This window comes from Doryrhamphus excisus, chromosome 18 (genome assembly GCF_030265055.1).
Source record: "Doryrhamphus excisus isolate RoL2022-K1 chromosome 18, RoL_Dexc_1.0, whole genome shotgun sequence".
Lineage (NCBI taxonomy): Eukaryota > Metazoa > Chordata > Actinopteri > Syngnathiformes > Syngnathidae > Doryrhamphus > Doryrhamphus excisus.
The window spans coordinates 12,107,457-12,120,563 of record NC_080483.1 but is presented as its reverse complement, the minus strand read 5'-3'; the positions used below and the strand labels follow the sequence as shown (position 1 = coordinate 12,120,563).

The window sequence follows — 13,107 nt, the reverse complement described above, 5'->3', positions numbered from 1 at the left end:
AATTACAATAATTGAATTGTACACGACTAGAAATGAAATTACTTTAAAACTATTACACTCTTGTTTGTACAAAATAAAACTCAGGCATTACAGTCAAAAGTGATACAACAAAGCATGCTGGGAAACGTGTAATACACTCATGCCACAGCTGAAAAAATCATTACAAATTGTGCTGTTATGTGGTAATATAAAATACTGTAACTTCTGAGAATCAGGCGTGTAATTTGCACAGAGGATAGGGGGGTCATGACCCCCGCAATAATCAGATCTAGCCAATATAACCCTCCAAATATAATCATATCATTCCGATTTAATAAAAATATACATTATCTTGCATTAATTTATTTTTGATTTCCTTTAGTTATACCTAAACTATCATATAGTTATATGCCAGCAAAAAAGTAGCATGTTTAATCATTCTGTAATGTAACCCCACTCTCCCCGCTGAATACTTGTGGACACCTACAACTGGCAATGATAAACATTTGTGATGGTATGTGACTGGGGTCTGCAAGGTAGTTGTTGCCTTGCCAGTGTCCTGTGAGCAAGTGCAGAATTTGCACGGGCGATACGGGGTTCATGACCCCTGCAAAAATCCCATCCGAATATAAATGATTTAAATGTAAATGATTTCATATTTCATAAATAAATAAACAGGTTAACAGGCAAAGATTTTTATCCCCATCCCCAATGGGGGACCCAAAGTTATGTCCTTGGCGAGAATGACAAAGAGGTGTTCAACCAACAGCCACAGCAAAACGATTATACTATATATATATATATATATATATATATATATATATATATATATATATATATATATATATATATATATATATATATATATATATATATATATATATATATATATATATATATATATATATATATATATATATATATATATATATATATATATATATATATATTATATACAGTATCTGCAGCTACCTCATCCAATCAGCAGTCAGGACACGTTCATGGAAAGTCGACATTTCAAGCAGGAATGAACACAAACACAGATATTTTCCCTTACTCTGATTTAAAAAATAAAATAAAATGTCCACCTACATGAGTGATTTTTTTTTAGGTACTACTGTACTTGTACTACTGTACATCGAAATACATTATTCACCTACTGTCATGAACATTTCATCCAAGTCTGAAAACAAAACCGCAGCTTCCAAGTATTACATTATACTGTAGGCTTTGAGTTTTGGACCCCTGTATGATTGAATTTGACACCCCTGATTTAAAGTGTGCTGTCAAACGGATAAGGATTCAAGGCCAAGTAAATTATCGGCATGTAAATAACCACACGTACTATCAAAATCGGTCAATAAAACTAATCATATTCATCAGATGAGCCTAAAGACTGAATGAGTTGAGGAAATGAACTGAGGAGTCAGATGAATTAACTCACCGTTGTTTGCTGAACATCACCCCAAGAGAGCAGCAAGCCTGGATGCTTGAGCCCCAAAATGAGAGGGTCTGGTACTGGGTCCGTTACATAGACCGGGGATTTTGGTTTCCCCAATCCTGAACCTGCAAGAAAAGACCACAAGTAAACCAGTCATGAACACTTTCGGGAAAGTCTGCTTACCGATTCATTGCAGGTTTGTTGGAGATATCAAAGAAATGGCGTGGTCCCCAAAAGCCAGGAGCATCAGAAAGTTTCCACTGACTGTGACGTCTGTGTTAAGATTCACAGACGTTGGCTTGCTGGTTCGGTTTATTCTGGCACAGGGTCAAGCCTACAAATAGCCAGAAAGTATAAAACATTATGACACTTGGATGGAAGTTTTTACGTTTTTAATTTATGCTCAAGTCTTCTTGTATTACCTTCCAGAACATATTTTTTCAGTTGGAGGTCCTGACATTAGTCCAAGTTTAGTGTCACTGAAGAAGAGAGGGTCCAACTGTTGCCCTCAGCAGGATGCCACTTCTCAGATTCAAAGTGGACTCCTTATGATGCTTAAGTGGAATAAGTCTATTTCAATGTACGTGATATTATAATGTATGATTATCCCAAAAAAATATTGAGCTTATTTTGTTTGCCTTATGTTTATATGACCTGTGCAACCTAGTGTTAAGGTACATGTTCTGGAATTTAAGACATTTGTTTACAGTAAACAGTACAAGTACAACAAATATTGTGAAAGTAATGCTTACCTCTTCATTGATAAATGGACCAAATCATCAATTGAACACAAGATATAGTCATATTTTTCCAATCAATATATAGTATCGTCCAATTTCCAATTCACTTTTGAGTAAAAAATACGTCAGTGTGTCCTGCTGAAGTACCTAAAGCTAACTATTCTGGTTTTGAGGGAGGGATTAGGACGCCCCGTGGTTGCAATTCCTACAGTGCCCCCCTATTCAAGAACCTTTTTTAGGGCCAAAGAGCATGTGAGTAAACCTATCCCTAAGGGCTACAGGGGGGCAATCGTAAGGGCTTAGGTTGCCCTGAGTGTCTCTGAAAGGCTTTATTGCATCTCAACAGCTTCACTCCCTCAAGGATTGAGCTGGGGACCTGGCTGGAACAGACAGCAGCAGAGAGAAAATTCTACTTGGAAATAAGTAAGTATAAAAAAAAAATGCCAGGTTTATGTTCTTAACTTATCAATACTTAGTTTAACTAAGTTTGAAACTACTTTTGTGGTACTCAGTGAAGCTTACACAAATATTAATTTACATAACTTCAGCACATGTACTATATTCTTATGATATAATATGTAATAATTAATTTAGGGTATGTCTTGATGACAGGCACGGTATTTATAATGAGCCTGTTTCACTATATGGTTACCTAAATGTATTTTTTTAAAGGATCTGTTCAATACAGTAGTACTTTCCAGTGATACATTAATTTAGCATTTTGATGTTAAAAATGACAAAATAAAATGGACCCCTTTATTTGTTAAGTCCACCAACCTGTTATTCATAAATCAGTCACTTTGCAACAGCCTCAGCATAGCCATGTTGTGTCTTGGACAAATATAGCACCGCATCGGCGCACCAAATGTACAAAACAAAATTATATTAACAAACTTAACAAAATTATCTCCATTCTACCAGGCAAATATCTCCAATTAAAATACTGCATCAAAACAATAGTATTCCTAAAATGAAATAAATGTAATATTTCCCCTTCTATTTTCTCAATCCTCTTACCCCAATATTGAATACTGTCCTTGCAATTATTATTTTCTTACTTATTAATAAAGCTAAACCCTTGGCCAGCTACATCAATGACAAATGAGTGGCATGCACAGTGGGCCATTTCACGTCATTTCCCTTTTAGACATGACTGATAGTTTTATGAGCTGTGTCACCTACAGGCTGCAAAAAAGTGAGCTGCACTCTTGCCGGAATCTATAGGGGGCATGCAAAGTATTTGATGAGCACAGGAGTTTCATCATTCAGTTACCAACTTGAGGAGATCTAAAAATGTTGTTGTTTTACTTTGTATCACTATATCATATTTCAACATATTGTCAGAAAGTGGGATAAATTAACATACAATAAATTAATGTCCAGTGGTCCAGTACTGTAATATCCAACAACATTTTGAGAACTATCATTCTAAATATTGACTACTACCTATTGGTTATGATGTGATGTAATGAATGCAACTACAGTATTATATGTAACTGTATGCAACATGTCTTTGTTTTACAGAGCAGCTATAGAAGCTGTGCATCGAAGTCGAGATGTTTAAGATACGTAGAACTAAAGATGTGGAGCCAACTGCTCCAGGCCAGGGTAAGTATATGATGTTTTTCTTTTTTTTTCATTTACAGTTTATATAAATAGAATTCAGTATTGAGGCAATTCATCATAAATCAGGGGTAAGTGTTAATAATAATAACCGCAAAGGCAAACAATCGGTTCTCAAATGTACTCATTATAATCTATTATAATGTTTTGAGTCACTTTTTAACTTGTAAAAACAAGTTAACCACTAATCAGACATTGAAACAGTATTACCTTGCCATGTCTGATACCCTTCTGCATGGTAATCTTGGACTTCTACTGTATATTGCAGTAACCTTTCGATGCATAAGTGAGTCAAAAAATACCGGGTCAGGTTGTTTTCTTGAAATATCTTTGTAACAATTTTTTTTAGCATTTCATATTCCAGGTATTCCTCAAAAAACACATTTTTGATATCATGCCATTCACATTTTTAACTTACCTTTTATACATTTTAAGAAATTTTTGTTTTTGTGTTACTACCCCAACCTTCCATAAGTGGGTCAAAAATGACCCGGTCAGGTTGTTTTCTTGAAATATCTTTGTAATTAAATTTTTTTATCATTTTATATTCCAGGTATTCCTCAAAAAACAGGTGTTTGATATCATGTAATTCACATTTTTAACTTACCTTTTATACTTTTTAAGAATTTTTTTTGTGTGTGTTACTACTCTTATCAACTTATCAACTCCTAAATATAATACTAACTATCATACAAGTGATTATTCCAAACCAAAATGGCAAAATTGGCATAAAAACGCATTGATTCTAGTATGGGTCATTTTTGACCCACTTATGGAAGAGTGTAGGGTCCAGTCACTCATGCATCTAAGGGTTAAAGCTACTTCAATAAATACACATACACTAACATTTTGATTTGATTTGATGTAAGTCAACATAAAAAAGAGGTCGAGGGTGCCCGGAGTGATGATAACCCAATTCGTGGAGGAAGTTCCCGCAGGCATGAGCACCCCAGATTTCACCAGGAAACCCATCGCTCTGACCATTCAAGAAGGTATCGTAATCTGCCACCATGTTACATATGTATTAATCGCTGACTGTGACACATTACAGTACAAGTCGAATATTTTCACATTTTGTCATTTACGCTACCCCTTTTCCAGGAAAGATGGCCATTTTCAAAGCAGTCATTATCGGAAAGCCTGAACCAAATGTGACCTGGGTAAGGAATAATGGGGAACTCAATGAAGAAAATTATAAAATGGTTCGTGACGCCAGTTCTGGGGAGTACCAACTACAGGTAAAAACACACTAGCCAACAACACATTAGTAAAAGGCAACTATAGTGTCTTTATTATGCATTACCATAGATCCCAGATGTATCAATAGACCACGCTGACACCTACAAGTGTTTCGCTACAAACGAATATGGGAAAGCCATCGTCACTGCTGCCCTTAATGTCATTGAGAGTGAGTTAATAAAGAAAGAAAACAAATAACCAGCCTGAATGAAGTATATCACTATAATCTTATTTTTTTCCATCTGTAGTTGGCTATAAAAAGAGCAGAGCCCTGAAGGAATCAAGAACAGGTACAATCTTCACACTGTGTGGCATGTTAAGTCTGAAGTACTTTGAATTAATATTACACTCCTATTCCAACTCTAGCTATACGAGAAACACCTGAACATTTAAGAAAGACCTTAAAAACCGCGTAAGATGCCAATAAATTAGCATAGGTAAAGTAGCTGACATTCAGTGTAATATACATCAATTTCTTTTTATAGGGTCGACAATGAACCGAAACAAGAAACCCAACGAGTTATCGATGACAGATTTTGGGAGCTTTTGATGAGCGCTGATAAAAAAGAGTATGAGAATATCTGCGGCGAGTATGGCATCACAGATTTCCGCTGGATGCTGAAGAAACTGAATGAGAAGAAGCAGGAAAGGGAACATGAACAAGAAAAGGTATTTTTCTTTTATGTCATCATATGGTGAGCATATCTCCAATAAGATATGGCTTAATAACAGAACCTAATAATAACAGGTGAACATGTCTTTGAATAAACAAACCACAGGTTGTTGAAAGACTCTGCAATCTAAAACCCATTGAAATGAAAGGAAACGGTGGAGCAGAGTTTGAACTTGAAATGTCACTTCGAGACCCTACAAGCAAAATCTTCTTATATAAGGTCAGATAATTCATGTTTTTATACATGTCATAAAAAGAAGTACACAAAGAAACAAGAAAATGTGTTTTTTATCGGGACAGGATGGCGTTATGGTTCCTTTCGATGTCGACACAGAAGTGAAACATGGCCTGAAGCAAGTGGGGAAGAAGTTTGTGTTCAGCATCAATGGCATTAACCCAGAAGATGCTGGATTATACCAAGTGGAAGTTGACGGAGTTAAGATCTTTTCGACTGATTTGAAAGGTGAAATGTAGTAAATGTTATTCCAGTGTATTGAATTACACTAAAGTTGCTAAAACGTTCTGTTATGTTGCTGCAGTTCCCAGTATAGACTTCCTCGTGAAGATTCAAGACGTGAAAGCAGAAGAAAGAGAAGATGCCGTGTTCGAGTGTGTCATTTCGCAACCAATGAAAAAAATCACCTGGATGGGAAAGAATATTCCACTGGAACAAGGAGACAAATATGACATAATTGTGTCAGAAGATATGCTGATTCATACTCTAGTAGTGAAGGACTGCCTTCTGTTGGATAAAGGAATTTATGCAGCTATGACCGGACTTAAATCTTGTAGTGCCTGGCTCATAGTGGAAGGTAAAGTAAAAATAAATACATTTTAAATGCCAGAAGAAACACAGCTAATTTTTCTTTATTTTCTAAATCAGCTGACAACGATCCAAACTCGCATGGAAAGAAGAAAGCCCGTAAAACAACAAGAGCAGGTGGCGGTGGAGGAGATCTGTTGAAGATCGCAGAGGAGCAGCAAGCCAAGATAGAGAAGGAGAGAGAAATATTGCTTGCAAAGGCTAAGTCAGAGGCGGAAGCGGCCGCAGCCGAGAAAGCTGAGGCTGAAGCTAAAGCTAAAGCCGAAGCGGAGGCTAAAGCTAAAGCTAAGGCAGAAACAGAGGCTAAAGTCAAAGCCAAGCCAAAAGCCAAGCCAAAGGCAAAAGTAAAGAAGGTGGAAAAGACTGAGACAAAAGACAAAGATGGACATGCAGGCAAAAAAGAAACCACAACAACGGCCACCGCGGATGAAAATGAAGTCAACGAGGAGAATGAAGAGGAGGACGAATATGAAGAGGAAGAGGAGGAACAGGAAGATAGCAAGCCGACACCAGTGGCAGCCAAGAAGAATGTACAAGTAGAGGATACTGAGACTGTAGTCTCTGATGTAGAAGAGGAGCCGTTGGTTGAAGAAAAGAAGAAGAAGCGAGTACGAGCAGGCCCTCTTGTTCCTGAAACGGTCATCGGTAAGAAAGGACAGCAGTACTTCTATCCGATGGTTCTACTTCTTTCTAACAATAACAATATCCGTCAGACCCAGGGGTGTACTTCACCAGCGGTCTCTCAGACATCAATGCGATCATTGGTACGGAGTCGGAGCTAGTATGCAGACTTAGCAGTGAGGACTGTGAAGGTGTCTGGTACAAAGACGGAAATAAGGTGAAGATCACAAGCACTTTAATGGCAAAAGAAGAACATTTCCATCTGAGTTTGCTGTATGTTTTTCAGATAACAAGTACAGAAGATATGTGTATTGTTAACGATGGGACTTACCGCAAGCTAGTGTTCAAAAACTGCAAAGAAGAGGATGCTGGGAAGTATCGATATGAAGCTGATGGTCGTAAAACTGAAGCTTTGCTGGTTGTAGAAGGTACTGATATATATCGTTGAAACCAGTCATTAGATCAGTCATGACAAAACAATGTGTTCTTCTACCAGATCCTCCAAGAATCAACAAGGATGATCTTGCCGACTTCATCAAACCAGTTGTCATAAAAACCGGAAAAGACGCAGCCTTCAATCTGAACTTTGTGGGCCGTGAACCCATGAAGATCCAATGGTACAATGAAGGTGAAGAGTTGCTGGAAGACACTCATACCAGAATTGAGAAGTCCGGCTCTCACAGTCGCCTGCTGCTTCTGAAGTGCAACCGCAAAACCAGAGGAGAAATAAAAATAAAGATTAAAAATGAATTTGGAACAACAGAAGCCATCACCCAGCTCATTGTATTAGGTTTGTATACAAACCATGCTATGAACAAAACTAAAAAATACCTTATTAAAATGCATTTCATATTTTTATGTTTGCTTACAGACAGGCCAACACCACCTCTTGGCCCGGTAGACATTATTGAAAGTTCATCATCCTCCATCGAGTTCAAATGGAGGCCTCCAAAAGACAACGGAGGTTCCCCCGTCACAGGCTACATCCTGGAACGCCAGCAAATTGGTCGAAACAGTTGGAAGAAATTGGGAAATATGGGACCTGAGGCTAAATACAGGGACACAGATGTGGACCACGGACGGAAGTACTGCTATCACATCAGAGCTGAAAATGATCAAGGCATCAGCGAAATGATGGAAACTGATGATATCCAGGCAGGAACCAAGGGTAATTTATCTCAAGTTAAACACTGCTACATATAAGTACAAGATATGCTATTAATACATCTTTTTTTGTAGCATTCGCTGGACCTCCAACCGGACTAAAAGTCATAAGTGCTTTTAAAGACTGCATCAACCTTGCCTGGTCTGCACCTTCAAATACCGGTGGAACCAACATTTTGGGATACAATGTGGAGAAACGAAAGAACGGCAGCAATCTTTGGGGCCTCGTTAACCCACCAGATGAACCCGTTAGAGGTAAAATTCTGGAATTACCAACAATAGCCACGTTTACATGGACCCAAATATTCGTATATCAGTTATTTGCTCAAACGGAAAGAATCTAACCTTTGTATACACCTCATTCCGAAAAAAAAGTGCCAAGCCGAATGAATATATAATCAGATTTACAGGGGTGGAATATTTCTTTCCCCAATCCGATTGAGGTATCTTATACCCGCTCAATTGGAAAGTTGTCAGGGTGCGTTCTTTCAGGTTTTGAAAATGGCGGCGAGCAGTCATCACTGGACTACAGCGGAAAGTTCGTTTTTGATACAAACTTTAAAAGAACTGAACGTTCAAGTTGCTGCTTTAAAAAAGCGTAGCAACTGTCCCAACAACCGTGGTAATCACACTCTCGTCCACTATCTTTGTTGTTTACGTTTTACTGCGAATGCCCCATTGACTATTGCGTTTGACTCTAGCGGTGCATGTAGACAGGAGATTGGAATATTCCTTTCCATGTATACACTGTTTTCTGGTACGTCATTCGGAAAGATTCCATTCGGAAAGAGGAAAATCTCTTCATGTAAACGTGGCTAGTGACAATCGGAATTTGCTGGAATTAATACATTTGTAACACAACATCAACAGAGAAAAAGTATGCGGTGAAAGACGTTGTTGAAGGCATCGAGTATGAGTTCCGTGTTTCGGCAATCAACATTTCTGGTGTCGGCGAGCCAAGTGCACCGTCCGAGTTTGTCGTTGCACAAGATCCAAAAAGTAAGAAGTATTACAGAATTACTCCTAAAGAGAAAGATAACTGAAACATTCTCTATTAACTATCTGATGATACAATTTAGAGCCGCCTGGAAAAGTCACAGACTTGAAGGTGATTGATTCGACATACACCACCTTATCTTTAAACTGGATTAAACCTAAGGAAGTTGAAGGGGTCCAGGATGAAGCCAAGGGGTATTTTGTGGAGCTCAGACCAGCAGAGAACCCAGAATGGAGTCGGTGTAACTCCAACGCTATCATCATGAACTCCTTCACCATCATGGGTCTCAAGTCTATGGCAATGTATTGGGTGAGAGTAGTCGCCACCAATGAGGGTGGAGATGGTGAACCTCAAGAGTTGGACAACTACATCATCGCCATGCCTCCCCCGGGTGAGTGAGTGGAGTATAAAATATATTGTTTTGTATGATATTTGATGTCTCAAACCTCTCATACAGTGAGACCTCGTTTTACTGACAAGAAAATGAAGAACTTCTTAGTAACAAGAGCTGGGAACTCCGCAAGGCTCAACTATAACTTTGAGGTTAAGTAAGAGTACCAAATGAATACATGAAATGAATGAACGCATAATCCGTCATTCTAGTACGTAAATCGTTTCTTCTTTGATATTGTCAGGCTTCTCCGATACCGACTATTACATGGCTCAAGGATGGTCTGCCCGTCCCCAAGCATGTGACAGTGAGCAATTCGGACACGTCATCTCAGTTAATGATCGCTTCATCCGAGCGTCAGGACACTGGGATCTACACTCTTATCTTGAAGAATATTGTCGGTCAGGAGACCTCAAGTGTTGAGATAAGAGTGACAGGTACAATTACTGGCACTGAATAGAGTGAATAAAAACTTCATCAGGGGGTTGCCTACAGCCACAGCAGTGAAAGCCACTGTTTTTCTGTAATTAGAGAAGCTGGCTGTTATTTGTTTTTGTAACACGAGGCACCCACCCACTGGAGAACACACACATAACTTCATTGAGGTGTTAATTGGTAATTAATAATTTACAGGAATTTCAATGTATCCATGAGGATAAATACAAGGATGAAAAGTCTTGAATCAGTCATGATGTGCTATATATATCACTATATTGACACTTACTATGGTACCCATTATTCATTTTATGATCATATCACCTCGTACTTCGGTACGTGACAAAAATAACATTTACATTTAAAAAAAACTTAAACTATATTAGGAAAGCAGGAAGTGAACAAATGTAACAGTTACTGATTGTGAAAGTACCAGATGGAGGGGTAGGATTTAATAAGCTTTGCTTCTTCCTACTCCTACTCCTAATTATGTGATGCATTCAATTGTAATCTGATGCATGTTCAAATGAAATTAAACCATTACCATTACCATAATTATTCCCCTTTGTGTTTGTACTGCAGATGACCCCAAGCCTCCAGGCCCAGTGGAGTTGGAAGAAAACGTGACCGGAACGGTCACAGTTGCCTGGACTGCCTCTCCGGATGAGAAGAAAGACGACAGGCTACACTACATGATCAGCAGACGTGACTCCGTCAAGCGTACATGGCAAACTGTCGCTGACCATGTCTTTAACAACAAGTTCACTGCCATCAATATCATGCCAGGGAGGCAATATAAGTTCCGGGTCTACGCTAAAAACGACATGGGGACTTCTCGGCCTTCAGAGTCGCCCACCTGGGAGGTGAAGAGAGAGAAAGGTGTGATTGTTTGATTAAGATATTGTTACTGCATTATCGTTAGTGAGTACAACCCCTAACATTTTTATTACAGTGCATCTTCTATAGTGACAATACTGCAGACTTTTCAAATATTTTATATATGCAAGGGTTTTGTGGCTTCATAAAGGGTGCTAACTTTCAAATGTGAGCAGTTTTGGGGGAATTACCCCACAATTCTCGGCCTCTGCATCACTCTCAGCTTCCTCATTACTCGCTTGTCATACTATGTGTATAGCAGTGCTATACAAGTTGGAACTCATCCTTCTCCTCAATGATGCAGCTCCCCAGTGCTGGCAGTACTCATGCAGGCCGCCATGCTTAACTGTCAACAGCTCTAAGTTACAGTATCAAGCTACTCACTTGTGTTGCCAGCTATTTAGCCGATATGGATGAGTGTTGAGTCATATAGTTGACAGTAACTATGTAGTGCAATACAAGCTGTACACTGATTAAAGCAGGGGTGGGCAAATATTTTAATATTTTGTGGGCCGCATTGAGTTAACAAAATTGTCCGGGGGACCAGAAGATATATTTAACACACACACTATTTCATGCTTATAATTTTCCTTGAATTATTTGTCTAATTTTATCGATAAAAGTGTTACCACAGCGCGCAGACCTCACAGCTAGGAGACCCGAGTTCAAGCCCTGCCCTCGGCCATCTCTGTGTGGATTTTGCATGTTCTCCGGGTACTCCAGTTTCCTCCCACATTCCAAAAACATGCTAGGTTAATTGGCCACTCCAAATTGTCCATAGGTATGAATGTGAGTGTGAATGGTTGTTTGTCTATATGTGCCATGTGATTGGCTATCGACCAGTCCAGGGTTTACCCCGCCTCTCGTCCGAAGACAGCTGGGATAGGCTCCAGCACCCCCGCGACCCTTGTGAGGATAAGCGGTAGAAAATGAATGAATGAATGAATGGAAGTGTTATCATATCAGCTGTATGTTCTCATGTCCCTTTTTTCGTGAGCACTTTAAACATCAGACCACATCAAACGATGTCATTTAATTTTACAGTTTTGTCGGGTTTTTTTTCTAAATAAGACATCCGACTTACAAGTCATGTTGCCAATTTGTATGTTAAAAGTCTAAATACGTAGAAAGCAACTGCCGGGCCAGCTTCAAACGCTCGGTGGGCCGCATGTGGCCCCCGAGATGTAGTTTGCTCACCCCTGGATTAAAGTATCTTCTGTTTTTTAGTAGTTTTGGTGGTATCAGGAGTACAGAAGATGGCATTGGTTGTTAAGGGGTGTACTCACTTTAGTAAGATAAAGTAACTGTAAAGTATAAGTTATTTACAGCTCTTATTCTGTGTTCTAGAATCATTTTCTTTGAACCTTCCGGCCTCAAAGGACTGCAGCTTCGAGGCACCTCCTGCCTTCTCTGTTCCATTAAAAATGCGGAACACTCCCGAGAGCTACGAATGCTACATGAGCTGCGCCGTGACGGGAAACCCCAAACCGTATATCACTTGGTACAGAAACAACATCAGCCTGAACACCAACACCAACTACTACATCACCAACACGTGCGGGGTGTGCTCCATGGCCATACTCAAGGTGGGGCCCAAGGACAGCGGGGAGTACACCATCGTGGCAGAGAACGCTCTGGGCAGAGTGGAGTGTTCAACTAAACTTGTTGTCAAAGGTACAAAGTTGCGCACATATTTCTATCTCAAAGGCTATTTTTGGGAGTACATATTTTAAATATTTGTTTTTTTTTCCCCCCCATCTTCAGATTAGGTGGCATACTGGTGAACGACCCCTGCTCCTTTCAGAGGAACAAATATAGTGGAAAAGTGTTGCCATTAGAATTATTATGAACGAGTTTAACAGGTAAATGTCAGAAAGGATTATAATTGAGGGTTTCAACATATATCATAAAAAAATATTCACATGTATTTCTATTAAAATGACCCCATGTGTCAAAATGTGTATTCCAAGTGTGTATGAGAAAATGTAAATACATTTAATCTGAGCTGTGATTTTTTTTTTTTTTTTTTGAGGCATCATTAAATTTAGTTGCGAACCTCATACTGCAACACTTTGGGATAAAAGTTCAGAATTCAGAATATACAT

At 38.9% G+C, this 13,107-nt stretch overlaps 1 protein-coding gene across 1 annotated transcript; it reads left to right on the top strand.

The window, feature by feature from the left end:
* The first annotated feature begins 5,637 nt into the window (after window positions 1-5,637).
* On the top strand, window positions 5,638-12,879 carry LOC131106566 (immunoglobulin-like and fibronectin type III domain-containing protein 1). The gene is made up of 15 exons (XM_058055751.1): window positions 5,638-5,691; window positions 5,802-5,915; window positions 5,996-6,158; window positions 6,235-6,507; window positions 7,232-7,356; window positions 7,426-7,567; window positions 7,636-7,929; window positions 8,379-8,558; window positions 9,174-9,302; window positions 9,383-9,691; window positions 9,758-9,843; window positions 9,936-10,128; window positions 10,709-11,005; window positions 12,350-12,676; window positions 12,767-12,879. The coding sequence occupies exons 1-15, from the start codon at window positions 5,638-5,640 to the stop codon at window positions 12,769-12,771; spliced, it is 2,691 nt and encodes an 896-aa protein (XP_057911734.1). The 3' UTR covers window positions 12,772-12,879.
* Window positions 12,880-13,107: the final 228 nt, after the last annotated feature.